This window comes from Schistocerca americana, chromosome 2 (genome assembly GCF_021461395.2).
Source record: "Schistocerca americana isolate TAMUIC-IGC-003095 chromosome 2, iqSchAmer2.1, whole genome shotgun sequence".
Lineage (NCBI taxonomy): Eukaryota > Metazoa > Arthropoda > Insecta > Orthoptera > Acrididae > Schistocerca > Schistocerca americana.
The window spans coordinates 788892929-788913814 of record NC_060120.1 but is presented as its reverse complement, the minus strand read 5'-3'; the positions used below and the strand labels follow the sequence as shown (position 1 = coordinate 788913814).

The window sequence follows — 20886 nt, the reverse complement described above, 5'->3', positions numbered from 1 at the left end:
TTCCCTTATGGTATTTGAGGTTAATAACAAGAATGAAATTACGATGAACTGTGCAATTCACAACCACACTACTAGAAATAAAAATTATTTCCATAAAGGCTATGCATCCCTATTTAAGGTCCATAATGGAATTTTACTCCATTTAATCTTAGGGTACGTTTATGCTGCAGCCTCGCTGCTGGAACCTAGTTGCTGGCATATCATACCTCGTTACATTTAAGCTGCGCCTCACTGCTTGCCCCAGAAGTTATTGCCCTGCATCTCCACATAGTTAGCAGAGTGCTAGCAGAGTCGAATATAGCACTGCTGTAAAGACCTTGAAGCAGCCATTCACAGCTCATGTTACGGGTATGTTACGATGGTCATGGTGCGAAACACAAAGCAGTTTGATATCACCACCTGGCACGGATTGTAACAAGCACCAATGGCGGAGGTTAAATGGACCAGTAAGACTCAGAGGGCTTGTTTCATCACAACCAGGCTATGCTAGTGAGCAGCATAATCAAACCTTTTATGTTTGCATTAAACAGCAACTGAGTAATAGATGAGAAGCAGAAGCTGATATTCTCTCTCTCTCTCTCTCTCTCTCTCTCTCACCACACACACTTAAGTACATTCTAAATAATTCCCATAATTATCAGTATGAACTGATTAGCACTAGTCATAATTTATTTTTAGTATAACTCACTCGTTCCACATCCGTGAGCACCTTCCTTCAAGACGGGATCTACAAAAGTCAAAAGATCGACTTCATTTTATTGGGAGAATTCTAGAAAAGTGTAGTTCATCTGTAAGGTGAAAGGTCGACTTCATTTTATTGGGAAAGTGCTAGGAAAGTGTGGTTCATCTGTATGGCAAAAGGTCGACTTCATTTTATTGGGAGAGTGCTAGGAAAGTGTGGTTCATCTGTATGCCAAAAGGTCGACTTCATTTTAATGGTATAACTCTAGAAAAGTGTAGTTCATCTGTAAAGGAGACCATGTACAGAACACTGGTTCGACCCATTCTTGACTACTTCTGGAGAGTTTGGATTCCCACCAGGTCAGACTAAAGGAAGACACTGAAGCAATTCTGAGATGTGCTGCTAGATTTGTTGTTACAGACAGATTCAACCAACATGCAAGTATTGCAAAAATGTTCCACAAATTCAAATGGAAATCCCTGGAGGGAAGGACACATTCTTCTCACCAAACACTTTACAGAAAGTTCAGAGGACCAGCATTTTCAACAGACTGTAGGATGATCCTACAGCCACCAACAATATATTGCGTAAGGACTGCAACGACAAGATGAGAAAAGTAGACTCTTACAGAAACACACAGACAGTGTTGCTGTTCTCTCGCTGCATTTGCAAGTGGAACAGGAAAGGGAATGCTTCGCAGTGGTACAGCATAACCTCCACCATGCACCATATTGTGATTCGTGGATTACATACACACTAAGGAGAAGGGAGATGCATCATGAAAGAATTACACAAATGGGATGGAAATTGGTGGATGTGAAGTACACATACAACATACGATTAAACTTTGCTGGGAAGGGCAATGAAATGGGTGCGGAATATTGTTGATGTACCCCTATGCTGTAAGAGGGCCATGCATGATAACTGAAGGAGTCTTGCTATAAAACAAAATGGCATCCCAGGCCACTGCCGAGCCATAGGGAGGGTGACAGTCAGGTTCGTATCCCATCACTGCCTGGGGCACCTTCAGACAGCTCTTTGGGCTGGAATCTTATTGACTGGAGTAGAATTGTCTTCAGTGATGAATCCTACTTTGAACTGAGTCCTGATGAGAAGTGAAGACATGTCTGGACATGCCCCAGGCAGTGGTGAGATACCAACCTGAGTGTCACCTGCCGTGCGACCTGACAACCAGGAGTGCCATTTCTTTTCACAACAGGACCCCTTTGGTTGTCATCGAGAGAGCCCTTACTGCACAGCAGTACATCAATGATATTCTACACCCCATTTTGTTGTCATTTTTGGCAAGACATCCTGGGCTCACATTTCAGCCAGTTAACATCCGCCCTTACATGGCAAGAGTTTTTACTGCTTGTCTTCAGCTTGCCAAACCCTACCTTGGCCACCAAGGTCGCCAGTCTCTCCCCAATTGAGAATGTCTAGAGCATTATGGGCAGGGCCCTCCAACCAGCTCACGATTTTGATGATCTAATGTGCCATTCAGACAGAATTTGGCATGAAATCAGTCAATGTGAAGCCAAACAACTACTTGCATAAGAGCCAGAGGTGGATCAACACATTACTGACTTGCTCAGTTTCTGAAGCTCTCTCTCTTGAATAAATTATTCACTTTTTTCTGAAATTGTAATAATTTGTTTGTCTGTACATCACAAATATTGATTTCTGTCTCATTCAGATAATTTCTTCTTGGTGTGTCTTTTTTTTGTCTTGGAGTGTATGTAGATGAAGACATGATGTGTGAATAAATGAATTAAAAAACACAATGGACAACCACATTTTATCTCTGATGTTTAAGTCTTCTCTGGAGCATAGCAAACACTATTAACTCCCTGATCTACCTGTTTGTACAAATTTCGGCAACCAAACATGGATACGATGCATACATACTCTTAGCAAGAAGGTTTTTAGACAATGTTGGTCATGAGATTATGTGCAAATATGTCAATAAATATTAAGTTCATCCAGTGTATCCTTCAATACAGGAATTAAACACTGTCAGAGATAATTCGTATGGGATTGTTGCAACTGACAGTAATTTAGTACTTTTCAAATGAATATGTTATGTGCCAGTATCATGTTTTCCTTGCCTTCCTTGTCTCCCTCCTCCCATGAGCAATAAAAGCATTCCACTACTCACTGAAAACACATATTATAATCATCTACAATCCACAAAACCTTTCCCATTAGAGAGGCTGAATTACTTCTAAGAATTCCCAAGTCACCAAATTTCATTTCATTGTACTTATTTATTTATTCAAGTATCTCCTTGGACCATGGGAGCCACATCACTGTACGTAGCTGCTAACTCTGGACTCTAAAGAGACTATGTACTGCACTGTTCGTCAGAGTCTAGTATCTGTCAGAAAGGATCAAATTGGATCACACTAGATGCGCCAACAAAGTAGTTATTTATTTATTTTTAGTTTCCAATATCCTCTTGTTGAATGAAAACCATAAACAAAAGTCACTAAACACTGTAAAAATTGGTACACTACACAATGAAAAACAAAGTGGGAAAAAAGTAACATGCATGAACAATCCTTTGGGATGTTGTGTGATTACATCATCAAAAATGATAAGACATTCAACACAATATGAAGATCAGACCTTACAAAAGGTACATCCAGTATTTTTCTTGAAAGCTCTATTCTAAAAAAGTCATTGTTTTTTTCCTTTCTTCAAAAAATAAAAGAGACACACATCTAATTTGTTCTTGAACCTTGGTATGCACTCCAAGTGTTTGAAAATGATGCAAATACTAAAACTATCAGTTGCAGTTCATAATAGATAATTAAATAAATTAAATGTTTTTAGGAAATACATTGTGGAATAATGGCCTCTTAAAAAATTATATCAGCCTAGGACCTAGGAGCAATGAAGTTAGTTTCTTAATATGAAATTTTTATTCAATTAAGCAATGATTAAGAAGCAAAGAACTACAGTAATTATTACATGTTCCTTTTTAACAAATATATTGAGCCTTTAATGCTGCAATGTACTGTAGTAGGAATAAATTTATCTAGAGGTGTACCGCATTTATTAAAAAAAAAAAAAAATCTCAGAAAACTTGTTGAGAAGTTGTATTATTTTGTCATTTTACAAAAATATTATGTGCTCGTTTATTAAGAAGGAACACATAATTACTCTTCCTGTTGAAGAATAAGACCATTCTAAGATTGTTATCTTACTTGTGTTGAATAAGGTGCAGATTGTGATCTGGTGTCGGTAGAGACATTGCAGCTTCAATAATAAGAGGGCCCAATGTAACAGAACCAACTTCTAGCCACAGTTCCATTGACGTGCTGTCAACTGACGGAAATCTACAAAAACAGTTGCATATGGTATAATGACAAGACAAATAATTTTCAATGTGTATACATAAATAACTCATGTTTTTATATGGGTTTTGTAAACTAGAAACTGAATTTGGGAGGGGGGGATCATTTTACCCCTTAAAGGGATTGTAAACTGTACTGATCAGTTGCGACAAGCAGCAATTATGTTCTAATATTCAGATATGAAGCACTCAGGCTAGCACACAGTTCTGAATCATCAGATAAGACTGATACTACTTACTTAGAACCATTATGCTGTGATCGGCCACTGCCAGCAGTGTTGGTGTTGCTGTGACTGAAACCACCTCCTGTCGATACATACTGCTTAATTTGTACAGCAGGTAGAACAGCTGTTACACCAGACTTCACCTGACTGCCGTGGAGATTGCATGTAGCTAAGCGCAATGGAGAAGCCTGAAAACATAAAGCAAACTGCTGCAGAAATCTCTACAGTTCCATGCAACAGGTTTACACGAAACATTAAAAACTGGTTTATAAACTAAAGTGCTTCAAATAATATCAACACCCATTACAGTACAGGACCTATGAGGGTTAGCTGAAATGTTTAAGAATGGGTTACACCAACATTATTCTGAAATAAGCAGCAATAAACTTAAAAAGATTAAGACAATACACCTGATGCTGTAACATTCTGAACTTTAGAGAGCACATTTGCATTTAGGTGAAATTATTACCAAGAGAGCATGAAATAAAAGAACAGACTTGGCAGGACACAAATAGACTAATTTTGAACACATCACTGATGAGTACTCTGCAAAGAATTAGACATCCAGACCAAATCACTCTGAACTTTATTACAAGAGAAAGTACACCTGTATTTCTTCAAACAATAAACACTCAACACCTAACTAACCTTTGAGCTTCAAGGAAGCCTTACCTCAAATAGTCTTGATTTCTATGATACATTTGTGTTAGGCATTCGTTAACTGATTATTTACATGTTCCACGGTTCACATGGTGGCACCATTTCATCACGACATAAAACATGTCAACGGATTTACTGATAGAATAATTTTTTGTGAACATATAGCTACTGGGTGTACAAGAAGTCCCGTACCCTTCTTGACCTAACATTTTTTTAAGGGTACATAAATGGCAATACTTACTTGGACGTAGTCCAAACATGGCTATACTTTAGCTTGACGACAAGATATTTAGTTACAACAAGTCAGAGCTCCAGTACACTTTGCTTTTTAGGTGAGAACGATCCTGGTTAAGTTATTTCGAGGCTGCTAAATTGGGCATGGTTCAGCAACATCTTCAGACTCATTGAAATAGCAACCACAAAGTCCAGATGTTACCACACCAGTCAACTTACTACAGGAAATAATCAAGTCCAATAAGCCTCAACACCGGCACAATATTAATTTAGAATTCCACAAAACTGTTTAGGAAGCCTTTTCAAGCATAGCTCATGAAATGTTCTGCCAGGTGCAAAAGAGGACAAGGAGGTGCATAGACATTCGTGTAAGGCACAATGGTGCAAATAATGATATGATGGATACATAGTTTCTATACGTAAGTACTCCAATATACAATATACAGTTTTTACCCAATTATAAGACAAGGTTTTTTTCCAAATTAATCATTTGAAAAATATGGGGTCAGCCTATACTCACAGCTTAAACTATTGCTGCTTAGGTCAACATCTTTACGCTGTGTAGTAGATTAAAATAGGGGTCATCTTCCATTTACAGATGAGGCTTTGGCCATTGAGATTTCTTACAAATTTATTTTAAATAATTCCAAAAGGTAGGGCTTAGCAGAATTTTCATTTGAATAAGCTCGAGATTTCCGATATGCCGAAGCACACGATACAGTATCAGCCTTGCTCGAACAATCACATGACATGTGACTTGCAGCGCTAGTGCAATGTGCAAGGAATACACGATAAACTAGGAACTAGCCACTACAACAAATCTAATACTCTGCTTAGAAGTTAACAATTATGCAAAATTCAGCAGGAAATAGCTTTAAATTCTATAAAATTACACCATTTTGTTGTATTTGAACAGGTTTGCAGTAAAAGTTCTCATACATGTATGGATACAGCGTACCACACATTTATGCTGCTTTTTAAGAAAAGGTTACATTCAGAGGTGAAAAATCTTGTACTTCAGAAAACATTACTTGATCCTGAACCAAAGTCAATCTTCTACCTGGGTATGAGAAACTCTAATGATTTACTGAGTGGGTTGCAAATGAGAAATTAGGTCACTGCTCCCGTATTAGAATACTGGGGAAAACTCCACCAGCTTTTAATTAGCTTTAGAACAAGACGGTAACATTAAGATGAAATGAGAACGAAAATTATTCTAGAAGTTAGTGCCTAACAAACAAAATAAATCACATTAAACTGATAGCAATTGTTATCACATGAAGAAATTACAGAGATAAGGCCTACCGTGCAGACAGCACCAACAAATGGTACTAGATCACAGGATGAGCAAAAGTTCAAGAATTGCACTGAATTGTGATTGCAATCTTTTAGTTATGTATTAGTTGCTGCTAGGCAAAACTACGTATGAGCTGCACCCTAAAAGATACTGCCGTCCACAGCACAGCATTACTGAAGAGTTGGAGGGGGAACAGTGACAACTTTGGCAGTGAACTACGACTGTGCAGTGGAGAGTCGTGAGCAGGCAGCAAATTTCATTGTGCTGCTAACCATGGGAATCTATACTGCATACTTTGGCTTTTTATGAACATCTATTATGTTTAAACTGCAGTTTGCGTGAATCTATTTATATCTGGAATTGTACTGACTTTACAATTGGCCAAATACTCAGCAATAGCATCCATTTCTGCAGGACATGCCAGAAGTCTAGACTGGAGCGTGTGACTTACTTACCTATTTCATACAGCTATCTTGTCGATGCTCACTTAACATATATGGGAATTATTTGGGGGGTGTTTCAGCTGCTGTTCTCCAAGCCAATGAGAGAGCAGCAGGCAGAAGATACGTTTGAAGGCAAGAAAGAGTGTAACATTCTCACGTCAGTATAGAATTGAAATCCGCTATGTGTTCAGAAAAAAAAGCTTTGTTCTTGGGTCCAACAATAATCATAGCCTCAGAAATCAAAACCTATTCAGAAGAAATAAGCAAATATTTATGACAATGAAGATATAAGTGTCACAGCTGTCCTGTTAGGATCACAATGATGATGATTAAAAATAGTGATACCACATATTACAGGCTAAGTAAATAAAAAGGCAGTATGTCTTATATTCAGGGTCATCTTCAGGTTGTATATATGAACAGGGAAAAAAATTCCCAGACTTCCTGGTTAAAAATACCCTTTTTCCCGGGCCAAAATACACCTTTTCCATGTCAAGCAACACTACATTTTCCCTCGGAACTGTAAAACTTATCAACCCTTTGAATGGTCAAGGTTTTATACATCAGCGTAGAACTTGCCGGGACTTTTAGAAAATGAACCCCAGAAAAATATGCATATTTTAGTATTATGATATGTTGCATACTTTCATATTACAAATGTATATATTCGAATTCAACCAAACACAACACGTCAGTTTCCGAAGCACTGAAAGCAAGATCATGATGCACTTTTGTAAGCCAATCGTAGCTCATGTCACATATTCCACCAGCCACTGAGAGCATAGATTCAGAGCATAGAACACGTGATTCAGTCAGCCAATAGCAACATCACTGTTCAGTAGCATGAACATACAAACAGGAAAAATTAATGGTTTAAATTAATATACGCAGTGTAGCTACAAGTAAAGTAAAATTCTTCTATGTGGCTGGCCCTCAAAGTGTTAAGCTGTAACAGAGAATCAAATGCTCTGTGATTTAAGAAATTCAAAGACGTTCGCACACATAACATATCTCATCTTGCGTAAAATGAGATTTATTTTGAAAGTAACACCTTTCAAACCACCGTTTGCAGTATATCTCTGCAAAATGTTGGAATTAATTTCAGCAGATGTCAGAGGGTTCCAGAAAACAGGCCTTATTGTGTGTGCGCAGCTACATTGACGATGTTGTTGTTGTGGTCTTCAGTCCTGAGACTGGTTTGATGCAGCTCTCCATGCTACTCTATCCTGTGCAAGCTTCTTCATCTCCCAGTACCTACTGCAACCTACATCCTTCTGAATCTGCTTAGTGTATTCATCTCTTGGTCTCCCTCTACGGTTTTTACCCTCCACGCTGCCCTCCAAATTGGTGATCCCTCGATGTCTCAGAACATGTCCTACCAACCGATCCCTTCTTCTAGTCAAGTTGTGCCACAAGCTCCTCTTCTTCCCAATTCTATTCAATACCTCCTCATTAGTTATGTGATTAACCCATCTAATCTTCAGCATTCTTCTGTAGCACCACATTTCGAAAGCTTCTATTCTCTTCTTGTCTAAGCTATTTATCGTCCACGTTTCACTTCCATACGTGGCTACACTCCATACAAATACTTTGAGAAACGACTTCCTGACACTTAAATCAATACTCGATGTTAACAATTTTCTCTTCTTAAGAAATGCTTTCCTTGCAATTGCCAGTCTACATTTTATATCCTCTCTACTTCGACCATCATCAGTTATTTTGCTCCCCAAATAGCAAAACTCCTTTACTACTTTAAGTGTCTCATTTCCTAATCCAATTCCCTCAGCATCACCCGACTTAATTCGACTAGATTCCATTATCCTCGTTTTGCTTTTGTTGATGTTCATCTTATACCCTCCTTTCAAGACACTGTCCATTCCATTCAACTGCTCTTCCAAGTCCTTTGCTGTCTCTGACAGAATTAAAATGTCATCGGCGAACCTCATGGTTTTTATTTCTTCTCCATGGATTTTAATACCTACTCCGAACTTTTCTTTTTTTCCTTTATTGCTTGCTCAATATACAGTGAATAACATCGGGGATAGACTACAACCCTGTCTCACTCCCTTCCCAACCACTGCTTCCCTTTCGTGCCCCTCGCCTCTTATAACTGCCATCTGGTTTCTGTACAAATTGTAAATAGCCTTTCGATCTCTGTATTTTACCCCTGCCACCTTCAGAATTTGAAAGAGAGTATTCCAATCAACATTATCAAAAGCTTTCTCTAAGTCTAAAAATGCTAGAAAAGTAGGTTTGCCTTTCCTTAATCTTTCTTCTAAGATAAGTCGTAGGGTCAGTATTGCCTCACGTGTTCCAACATTTCTACGGAATCCAAACTGATCTTCCCCGAGGTCGGCTTCTATCAGTTTTTCCATTTGTCTGTAAAGAATTCGTGTTAGTATTTTGCAGCTGTGACTTATTAAAGTGATAGTTTGCTAATTTTCACATCTGTCAGCACCTGCTTTCTTTGGGATTGGGATTATTATATTATTCTTGAAGTCTGAGGGTATTTCGGCTGTCTCATACATCTTGCTCACCAGATGGTAGACTTTTGTCAGGACTGGCTCTCCCTAGGTTGTCAGTAGTTCTAACGGAATGTTGTCTACTCGGTGGGCCTTGTTTCGACTCAGGTCTTTCAGTGCTCTGTCAAACTCTTCACGCAATATCATATCTCCCATTTCATCTTCATCTACATCCTCTTCCATTTCCATAATATTTTCCTCAAAGTACATCGCCCTTGTATAGGCCCTCTATATACTCCTTCCACCTTTCTGCTTTCCCTTCTTTGCTTAGAACTGGGTTTCCATCTGAGCTCTTGAAATTTATGCAAGTGGTTCTCCTTTCTCCAAAGGTCTCTTTAATTTTCCTGTAGGCAGTATCTATCTTACCCCTAGTGAAATAAGCCTCCACATCCTTACATTTGTCCTCTATCCATCCCTGTTTAGCCATTTTGTACTTCCTGTCGATCTCATTTTTGAGACGTTTGTATTCCTTTTTGCCTGCTTCATTTACTGCATTTTTATATTTTCTCCTTTCATCAATTAAATTCAATATTTCTTCTGTTACCCAAGGGTTTCTACTAGCCCTCGTCTTTTTACCTATTTGATCCTCTGTTGCCTTCACTATTTCATCCCTCAAAGCTACCCACTCTTCTTCTACTGTATTTCTTTCCCCCATTCCTGTCAATTGTTCCCTTATGCTCTCCCTGAAACTCTGTACAGTCTCTGGTTCTTTCAGTTTATCCAGGTCCCATCTCCTTAAATTCCCACCTTTTTGCAGTCTCTCCAGTTTTAATCTACAGTTCATAGCTAATAGATTGTGGTCAGAGTCCACATCTGCCCCTGGAAATGTCTTACCATTTAAAACCTGATTCCTAAATCTCTGTCTTACCATTATATAATCTATTTGATACCTTTTAGTATCTCCAGGGTTCTTCCATGTTTACAACCTTCTTTCATGATTCTTAAACCAAGTATTAGCTATGATTAAGTTATGCTCTGCGCAAAATTCTACCAGGCAGCTTCCTCTTTCATTTTTTAGCCCCAATCCATATTCACCTACTATGTTTCCTTCTCTTCCTTTTCCTACTGACGAATTCCAGTCACCCATGACTATTAAATTTTCGTCTCCCTTCACTACCTGAATAATTTCTTTTACCTCATCATACATTTCATCAATTTCTTCGTCATCTGCAGAGCTAGTTGGCATATAACCTTGTACTACTGTAGTAGGCGTGGGCTTCGTGTCTATCTTGGCCACAATAATGCGTTCACTATGCTGTTTGTAGTAGCTTACCCGTACACCTATTTTTTTATTCATTGTTAAACCTACTCCTGCATTACCCCTATTTGATTTTGTATTTATAACCCTGTATTCACCTGACCAGAAGTCTTGTTCATCCTGCCACCGAACTTCACTAATTCCCACTATATCTAACTTGAACCTATCCATTTCCCTTCTTAAATTTTCTAACCTACCTGCCTTATTGACGTAGGAAGCCCATATTTTTGTATGTATATAACATTAAGAGATCTTTCATTAAGTCATAAATGAAACAGAGGATACTCCAAGAGCATCAGAATTTCATAAATCATACTAAAATTCATAATCCAGCTTGAAGTGCACATTCTTATGTCCAGATTCACAAAGAAGTAGGGCCCAAATTGATATTAAGCTTTTCAGTGTGGTTCTTGGGATGCAAATTTTCTTGGGATATCAGTACTGTATTTTCTCATGTTTGGTTCTTTATTGTGGCATAACAGCCAGAAGATAGAAATGAGCACTTAAAATTCAGCAAACAGTAGACAATAGCCACCAGTGTTTCAAATAAATTGACTGATCTGTGGAAAAGATTAATAAAAGCCAAATTTCTTTAACAAATAGACAAAAAGAACTTCATTGTTCTGCAATGCCTGACTGCTGAAAACCCGGAAATAAAATAAAATCCTAAAACTGAAACTAATAATATATTTTAGCCTTCCATAATTATGTGAATGTATTTTAATCACTTGACAGCTCTCAGCCACAGAAATCCATTTTGTTTTCATTTGATGTGAGAGCTGTAAATGAAGGGAAAAAAGCAAAAACACAAAAGGTAAACATGGGTCACGTGGTGACTACACCCCTCCCCACTATAACTCAGACTGCTCTGCGCATGCACGAATCTGGCAGCTTGGGCAAGTCAGAAAAATTTTTCCTGGCAGCATCTGGCTGCTTGTTACTACTGCTGATACAGCTAACAGCCGCAATTAAAGCAGCCAGAAGAGGGAGAAGGTACTGCTCATGTACAACTCAACTGAACATGCATATAAGCCCAGTGGCAACTGCTCAAAGTACCTAATGAAAATCATTGTGATGTCATGTTCATTGGAAGCAGTTTGTTGTTATGAAGTACTGCATAGTCTTCGCCCTAAAGCCTTTGACACATTTTGCTGTTAGCAGATGTTTGTGTGTGCACTGTGTTTTATTGTTGTAAATGGCACACTTATTTTGCAACTTAAATTTTGTTTTGGTTTTTCCCTCTCATTTATGTTTTATTGCTGCAGTATTGTACTGCAGTAGTGGGGAAAAACAAAAAAAGAAAGTAAAAACGAGTATCATTTCTTAACATTCAAAACTACAAAAATTTAACTGAAAACTAAAACAATGAGAAATTCCTGGAATTCCAAAAAATATTTGGGTTTTTCCTGATTTTCTCCCACATGAAAAAATTCCCAAGGTTATCCCAGATTTCCTGGTTGTCCCTGGTCATATACTCCCTTATCTTATACTCAGGCAAATATGGTACTTTTTCATCTAAGCATGTGTGAACATTTCAGATACAATTGTTGACAACTTACATGAGCAGCATATATCTATAATTACAAATTTAAACACATGTATTAATTAATGAAACTACATACCAACGCACACACACACACACACACACACACACACACACACACACACACACACAGTAATGCTGCCCCAAAAGTGCCTATAATTTCTTTTTATTGTGATTTTTTTAATGTTATAACCATCTGAATCAAAAAGTGTTAGAAAGTGCATTCTTACACCATCTTTTAGTGGCTGGAGCAACTTGGTTATTTCAAGTATTTCCCCACCATCTGCTTGTAAGTAGAGTAGTTTGTTTTGCATGCATTTATAAATTAAAAAAAGCAATTGCAATAATGTTAGAGATACTGTGTCAGGATCTGGCATCAAACTTTTATAATTTTGTACGAGATATTTCCCTTGATTACCATTTTGCCATAGATACCACTGTAGTGGTAATGAACACATTGCACAAAGAGTAGAAGGAAGGAGCTCTTGGTTTTTGGACTGTGAAAGAAGCTGCATTTATGACTTGCCTGAAGGATGGGCATAATCCAAGTATGATCTGACATTGTGGTATAAAACGATAAAAATGTTGAACAAAGATATAAACATGTGCAGTGTCAAGCAGAACAAATGTGGGAGCTTTAAGGTTTCACTGTGAATGTCTTAGTACAGTATTGGTTCAAGAGAAAGATGGGCGCACTTGAAATACAAGCCCATAATACTCGATGAAACTATCAACATGTTGTCAAAGACAAATCATCACTGCAAGTCATGCTGAGTATGAGGATGGGCCACTATAATAGAACCACATGTAGTTTTAATACCTCTGTTCCCTGTTCAGCAAGTTTGTTCTTTATATAGTGCTTCAAATACGAAGTTTGTACACACAACACTGTGGGGCTTACACAAACTATAGTAACATCTATGAATAGTATCTCTCAACATCTTGGTCATTAAATGTGACTTGTGTCAAAAAACAATTTTCTATTTCTAAATCAATTCAACTTTAACCTGACAAGACTTTCCAGCATTGATTCAGTTTTGTGCTAACTTACTAGTTGAAAATCTTAAACTTCTACAACACGCAGTACTCAAAGGGAGTCAATGTTCATTAAAAGACAACAATATAAAGTTATAATCAGTGTTGTGATGAATATCTCCACAAAAAGGTAACACTGGGTTTTAAGTAATGAGATTCTCCTCAAGCAAGAATGATTAAAGTGCTTCATTCCTTATTTTTAAATATGAGATTACAAAAGTGATCACTTTGTTTTGCTATTTGCCAAAATATTATTATTGAAAAGTGTTGATATAACTATCCACAGATTTGAACAAATCTTCTGAGATCACTGATGGTCGGCCTGATTGTGGTTCATCATGGACATTTTCCTGGCAGTCCTTGAAAGTATCATGCATTATGGCTTGAAAATAAAATAAATGTACCTTATTAAAATTGTTATTTAATTTACTGTTGTTGATTTTATAGAAAACCATAGATGAAAAGATTCATGAAGAATGGCAATTCACAAGTTCAACAGAAATTTCTGAATGTGGGTAGAACAACTCTGCACAAAATTCTCTCCGCAATTTCACAAATTGTGCACACATTGGATTCCCAGGCTGCTTACTGAGAAACACAAAGTGAAAAGAATGGCTTGTGTTCTTGAGTTTTTGGACTGTATCATAAAAAAGGTGATCAGTTTTTAGAGAACACTGTCCAACGGGACAAGACACGGACCTCTCACATGACCCCACAGTATAAATGTCAGTCAATGGAATGGAATCACACAACTACAACAGGGGATAGGGAGTGTGCTTACCACTAGGTGTCACCTTGCTGTCAAAACCCAAACCACTGACCATATTTCACAGTCAGTGGAATGATCAAGTTTTAAACGTTTTGAACTAACACTGGAAGCAGTAAATAGTATCGTCTGATGAGCATGGCATGCTGGAATTTGGTGCCCATGCACGTTTCAATGTTCGCATGACATTAAATTAGCTAAGGCAATTCAGACCTTACTTCTCAAATAATCCACATAATTTATTATTACTACACCAGACAAGTCACCCAGCAATAGATACTTGGCGCTAACTATGTCAAAGCGGAGCAGGTAACTAGTGTTGTTTCTGAATAAAGTTCTTAACATATAATCATGTTCAATGTTCTACTTTGATTACCATCTGTTTCCTATGATTGACAAAGCTGCGGCCTATGCTAATCACTCCTGCATGTCTTATGTTCACATAGTTCCCTCAGGTGTAAAGCCCTGCATACGAGCTCAATTTCCTCTCCTGTCACTTGCCATACCACTCTTCCTACAACCAATCTTTGAACATGCTGACTTTTCTCTCTCTCTCTCTCTCTCTCTCTCTCTCTCTCTCTGTGTGTGTGTGTGTGTGTGTGTGTGTGTGTGTGTGTGTGTTTTGTATTTGTCCATTTCAGTGGGACTTCTACTGACATCCATTTGTCACCATGCCTATCATGCCTCCCGTTATCTCCCATGTAACCACTCAAACATCTCCAAGGTGACAGGAGTGTACATTTGGATGTATGTGTGAGTGTACTTACACTTCAAAAACATCAGTAACTCAATAGCTAGTAATATTTCTGAATTCATACATATTTCCATGTGCATGCATCTTTTATCTACAGGTGAGTGGTTGTCTTTCTTCATTTCTATTTATTAAAATTGTATTTAGTATTTTCCTGTACATTACCTCATTGCCTATATGCAGAAAACAATTCAATAAAATAGAAAATGTTTCATTTAGAATTCCTTTTATTGGCATCTCCCTAGTGGACTTGACTATAAAAACTTGCAGCATCAAGAGGATTATTTCTGCAAGCAAATACAATGATGGCTGCTCTGATAAGCACTTCATTATTGTTGTGGCATTAAACTGTACATCACTATCATAATACCAATATTATCTGAAATAACCAAATACTAATTGTTTTTTAAATACTTATGTTATGTGACAGCTTATTCAGATTAGTTTATACACAATAACAACAGTGGTGCGAAAAAGTTAGAGCTATTTTCCCAGTGAGGGTTTCAAGAATGTCTATCAAGAAATAAAATAACTACAGGAAAGATTAAAGACACGAGATACACCAGCCTTTACATGTAGGATGGGTTTCGTTATGACTAAAAAGAAACACTTGTTAGTATAAATACAAATAATTGAGTGCTAAACAGCAGTTAGTTTGTTTTAATTTAGTTTAAAATGCAAACATACAAATAGCAAAAGAAAATCCTTTTCATAGACAGATAAACGAATTGGTGTAATCAACATGGCATAAGCAAGAAAGGGAATCCTTTTCACAGAAATATAAACTGAGTGATGTAATCAACATGGCATTAGCAAGAAAGGGAAGCCATCATATGTAAACACTCTGTGTTAAAATCATACCCAGAGATTTATTGCAGTGCCACTCTCAAGAAGGTAAATGTCCAGAGCATCCACAGCCAGTCTGATCATTCGATATTTAATCTGGTCTCCTGACGGACACAGATATCGATTCTCCACATCTGTCTCTGGGCACTGTAGAGGTGGAACACCATGATGGCACATATGAGGTGGTGAGCGGGAAGGTCTCAAGTGATTCTCTGCATCCTTCACCATCAGCGCAAATGTTTCAAGACTAGTAACAAGGTGGTATAACTGTAATATCACAATTAGAAGTATGTGAGTAAACAACATTAAAACAGGTGCCTGTAAAAAGACAAAAAAAGTCACAACAAGATGTACCTCCACAACAGAAATCTATTACATGGGTAAGCAGTTTTCGTAGTACAAAGTACAATGTTCCTTCTTTAATTTAAACTCTACCATAATGCAGCAACAGAAATACATCAAGCAACGTTCCTAATCACAGAGCTATTATGTTTACAACTTTATCTGGTTTTGTGAGTTTCATTACCTGTGGTGAAGACAGTTTTCCACTAAGCTTTCCCAACTGAATTTCCAACATCCATGCATATTCCAAGGTTTCATCATCGAGGGAGCGTCCTTCATCACTGAACATTGCATGACCACGAACCTAAAATTGTACATAAATTCTTTCTTCTTTGGTGGATTCGATTTAGTAATTCAAATCTAAGATACAGTAACAAGACTTGTTTAACACCTTTAAAATTATCTTAAATCCACGACATACTAAATTGTGAGGGTATGCTGAAAAGTAATGCCTGCAAAGTTTTTATTGGGAAACTCTAAGGAATATTAAATAAAACTAACTTTAACATTCTACATCTTTATTCTTCATGTCTACATACTTATTTCTCAAAATTAAGTAATGGGAAGTAGTGGATGGAATAACAGCAATATTATGAAAAGGATTTACTGCTACTCACCTTTATAACTGAAATGTTGAGTAGCAGATAGGCACAATGAGAAGACTGTCAAACAAGTAAGCTTTTGGGCAAAAAGGTCCTCATTTGGATTAGACAACAGACACAGACACAGACACACACACACACACACACACACACACACACACACACACAAGGACCACAGTCTGGTCTCAACGGCCAAAGACTGTGGTCATCTGTTGCGCGCGAGTAGTGTTTGCGTTTGCGTTTGCATTTGCATTTGTGTTTTTGTGTGTGTGTGTGTGTGTGTGTGTGTGTGTGTGTGTGTGTGTTATCTCATTTGGATAAACATCTTTTGGGTTAAAAGCTTACTTGTATGATAGTTTCTTTTTCTTTTTCTTTTTTTTTTTTACCTGTCTAAGACTCAACATCTCTGCCTTATGGTGAGTAGCAATGTATCCTTTTTCTAATATTGTATCTACTTCTCAACATAGTCATCCTGATGATGAACACATTTCTCCCAACGAGAGGCAAGTTTATTGATACCATCACAGTCAAATGTTTGATGTTACTGACGGAGCCACAACCTCACCTCTGCTTGCACTGCTTCATTACTATCAAAGTGAAATCCTCCAAGGTGTTCTTTAATTTTCAGAAATGGATGAAAAGCAGATGGGACCAAGTCAGGATTATATGGAGAATTATCAACGAATTCAAGGCATCTGATTTTCACAGATGTCGCAACACTCGTGTGTGGTCTGGCATTGTCACACTGAAGGAGAGGATGCTCCATGTGTGGATAAACTCTCTGAATTTGAAACTTGACTACAATAAGCTGTTTCTCACATACTGACACAGTTATATTACATACCACTTTGTTACATACTACAATTCGGAGCCCTCTAGCGGCAGAGTGTTGCAACTTGTGTCAGCGAAGTGGGATAGTGCACTGAGTATTATGCATGACATGTAATATCTCAATCAACATGGAGAACAGAATAAAAGAATTCTGAGGCATTACTTTTTGGCACATTCTCGTACAAGTCTCCAGACAGAAGCAATTTGGGAAAGAAAGCAAAACAATGACACAATGGTGTATTTACAAGACAATTTTTATTAAAATGAAGGTCAAGAAGCTCTATAGAAGCAGATCCTAACAAATTATAATAATGCAGTCCATATCTTTTAGTTGAGTAAAACATTCATACACAGAAACAACAGCCAGAATGTACTTATAAAATTTATAAAGAATGATCAAAACTTAGCATTTAACAGCCTTTTCTAAGCATTATGCCACAACTTTTTACCTAAAGTGCTCCCATGTTAATGTTTACCTGTAAACTTGAGAGCATAAGATGCCCTTGAGCAATATGAGTTTCCTTTGGTGATCGGCTAACAGTGTCCAAAGCAAGCAAACTTGAAGGGGAAAGCAGCAGCTGTAGTTGTGTTTCCTTGTAACTTTTCTTCATTTCAAACCCAAATCTTTCCAGTAGTATAATGGGACATGGAGGATCCCCTTCACTGCAATTCTACAACATTTACATAGGAGCCATTATGTTATTAATAAATAAATAAAATATTCTCAAATAGGGGCTAGTTTTTTTTCTTTTTTACACAACCATAGTACAATATAAAACAAAGTACACACTGACCCTACAAGTAGATGGTAATTTTTCCATCTGACCCAGTAAACATATGCTGGCTCTTTGTGTAGCTGTGTTGCTACTCTGGAGGCACCAAGTGTAGATACTTCATGACATTTGCAATGTTTTCTGGTGATACAGAGAGGGCCAAGTGCTTTTGCAAATTGAACCACTGGTTTTTATTCAATGTTTATAAAAGAATAAAGATTACATTCAGTTACAACTTTGTGTATAATCTTGTCACTTTTTTTACCCTTTTCATTAAAATCAGTTTTCCTGAAATGACTAAGTTAAAAACTCATAGAACTTAACTTTTAAAGTTTTCAAATACTTACAAGCCACTTTGTTTACATAATGTTTCATTTTACATACCACTGAGCAACTTGTTTGGATTACTTTGTATAAAAAAATATTGAAAGCATTGTACAATAAGTCTGAGTTATTACATATTAACAATTTATAGAGTGCAAATAAAAATAAATGAAAGTAGAGTATAACATCTGAAGCTATTAATTCCTTCCTTCAGGATGAAAGAGGGATAGGTTCAGGAAGGCTATGAAGGAAAGGAAGCTGACTCAGACCCCAGAACGAGAGGGATTCTCCTCTTGTCAAACAATGACTGGGAAAGGAATTTTTTCATGTTTCATAGTGCCCAATTAAGTCCTCCCTAATAATTAGAAGGTTTATATCAGTTGTAAACACCTCAACTGAACTTAAGTTTAAATTATAGGACTTCTTAGAGCTGAGATCAACTTGAATGTACATTTCTGCTCCACATAATTTATTTTATACACACACTAGTGTGAGCAATAGCTCAAAGGCTGTTGTGCATGTTCGTTAAAAAAAATTTTTTTTTTCCTTCAGGTTTTAACAGCAGGTTGTAACTTAAGTAAATAAAGATGGAGAACTACTAACTCTGCTGGGTAACCATGGAGAAAAAGATCAGCTACCACTTTATTGAAGGATCCATCCCATCATCTGTCTGAAGTTACATACATAAACCATAGTGAAAGTGAACTATGAGCCAGATAAGAATTTGAATCCCATACTTCTTATTTATGAATCCAGTATTTTTCAACACATCTCTGGAGTACCTTGAGTAATTTCAATTCAATGTGGTACATATACAACTTTTAGCATTAGGAGACAAGTTCCATGGGGATAAGAAATACCTGGCATCTCTTTTTGTGAGATTGGGACTGTAGAATTGGTGATGGATGAGCATAACTCTGGAACACTTGGAACCATTTCACCATACTTTGAACATGCCTGTATATGACCCACGGTCTCAAAAAATATAATGCTCGGGCTAATACATCTCAAGCGTCCTTAAAATGGGATGGAGTGTGAAGGGAGTGACAAGTAAAAATTATTGAAACTTAACTATATTAGATTCAGATTACATGTGGAATCCTTCGTGCAAGTTCAACTGAACTTGGTATGCATGTGATGTAAAATCTAGGAAAAGTACTGTGGAACTCGGGCACCTCTAACATCGTCAGGACTGTGGGGCGGGTAGAGGAGGTAAGCAAAAGTTTGTTTTTTTACAATAAACACAGACAATTTTAAATATGGCTTTGAGACAGAAACTGCACAAGAATATTATAAGTTAAAACAGAAATTGCCTTACCTACCTAATAACTGGGATACATATGTAACATCACCAGATAACCAGCTAGTCAGCAAATAAAAGAGCTGTGAAGCTATGCACTACACTTAGTGGTCCCCTTTTATGTCCATTGGTTCAATCATTAACAACAGTCGGAGAAAAGCCTATTTCCTAATTTGAAACACACATACACACACACAGTGTGTAATAATTACCTTGACCAGATGAGCCTGGATATCATGCATTGTGACAGAAACAGAAACCTCAAGAGGTCTGTATTGCCTTGGATCAAATTCTCTCTGCTTTATGGAATCACTGTCGCCTGCTGCAGGGTCAGAAACACTTCCACCAGGAGCAGATGCTGCTTCAGGAACAACAGATGACAAATGACTCTGGTGCATATCTGTAAATGCTTGGTCTTCTCCAAAAATATTTTCCTGCAAAGTATTGAAAAACAATCTTGCACTACAACAGTAAAATAAATAGCACACACTGGTTGGTGGGGGCACAAAGATGTTATAACATTCTGAATATGAAATATACAAGGAACTTAATTTACACAATTGAATTATAATGTGAGAACCAATATATTTGTGGAAATCCAGTTGTGATTTCAAAGAGTTCAGAGAAACTCCTTGAAATTTTGTTTTGGACTTAAACAGTTAGAGCTGCTCTTATAAACCCTAGCAGTTTCTCATCAACTCCCATTCCTGCCAGTATATTATCGTAGCGTCGTGGTTAATGGAGTCATATATGTCTTTTTAAATCTACGAACAATGGGAAATCCAGGATGGAGTGTAACAATATTATGAAAAGGATAGTTGGTACTCACCCTATAGGCACAACAGGCACCCTATAGGCACAACAATAAGACTGTCACAAAATGAGCTTTCGGCTAGCAACGCTTTTGTCAAAAAACAACAACAACAACAACAACAACACACACACACACACACACACACACACAACACAACACTTGTGTACTTTTGTGTGTGTGTGTGTGTGTGTGTGTGTGGGTGGTTTTTTTTCGGCAAAGGCCTTGTTGGCCGAAAGCTCACATTGTGACAGTCTTTTTGTTATGCCTACCTGCTACTCAGC

The 20886-nt window shown here is 37.4% G+C and overlaps 1 protein-coding gene across 1 annotated transcript in view; it reads right to left on the bottom strand.

Annotated features, from left to right (window-relative positions):
• The window catches only part of LOC124595233 (transmembrane protein KIAA1109), a 509204-nt gene that overhangs the window by 378708 nt on the left and 109610 nt on the right, over positions 1-20886 (bottom strand). The window contains exons 18-23 of the mRNA XM_047133891.1: positions 20004-20225; positions 17871-18065; positions 16146-16265; positions 15635-15886; positions 4280-4452; positions 3892-4023 (exon numbers count right to left, since the gene is read on the bottom strand). Coding sequence (XP_046989847.1) covers positions 3892-4023; positions 4280-4452; positions 15635-15886; positions 16146-16265; positions 17871-18065; positions 20004-20225 — 1094 coding nt within the window. The remainder of the gene's footprint in view (positions 1-3891; positions 4024-4279; positions 4453-15634; positions 15887-16145; positions 16266-17870; positions 18066-20003; positions 20226-20886) is intronic.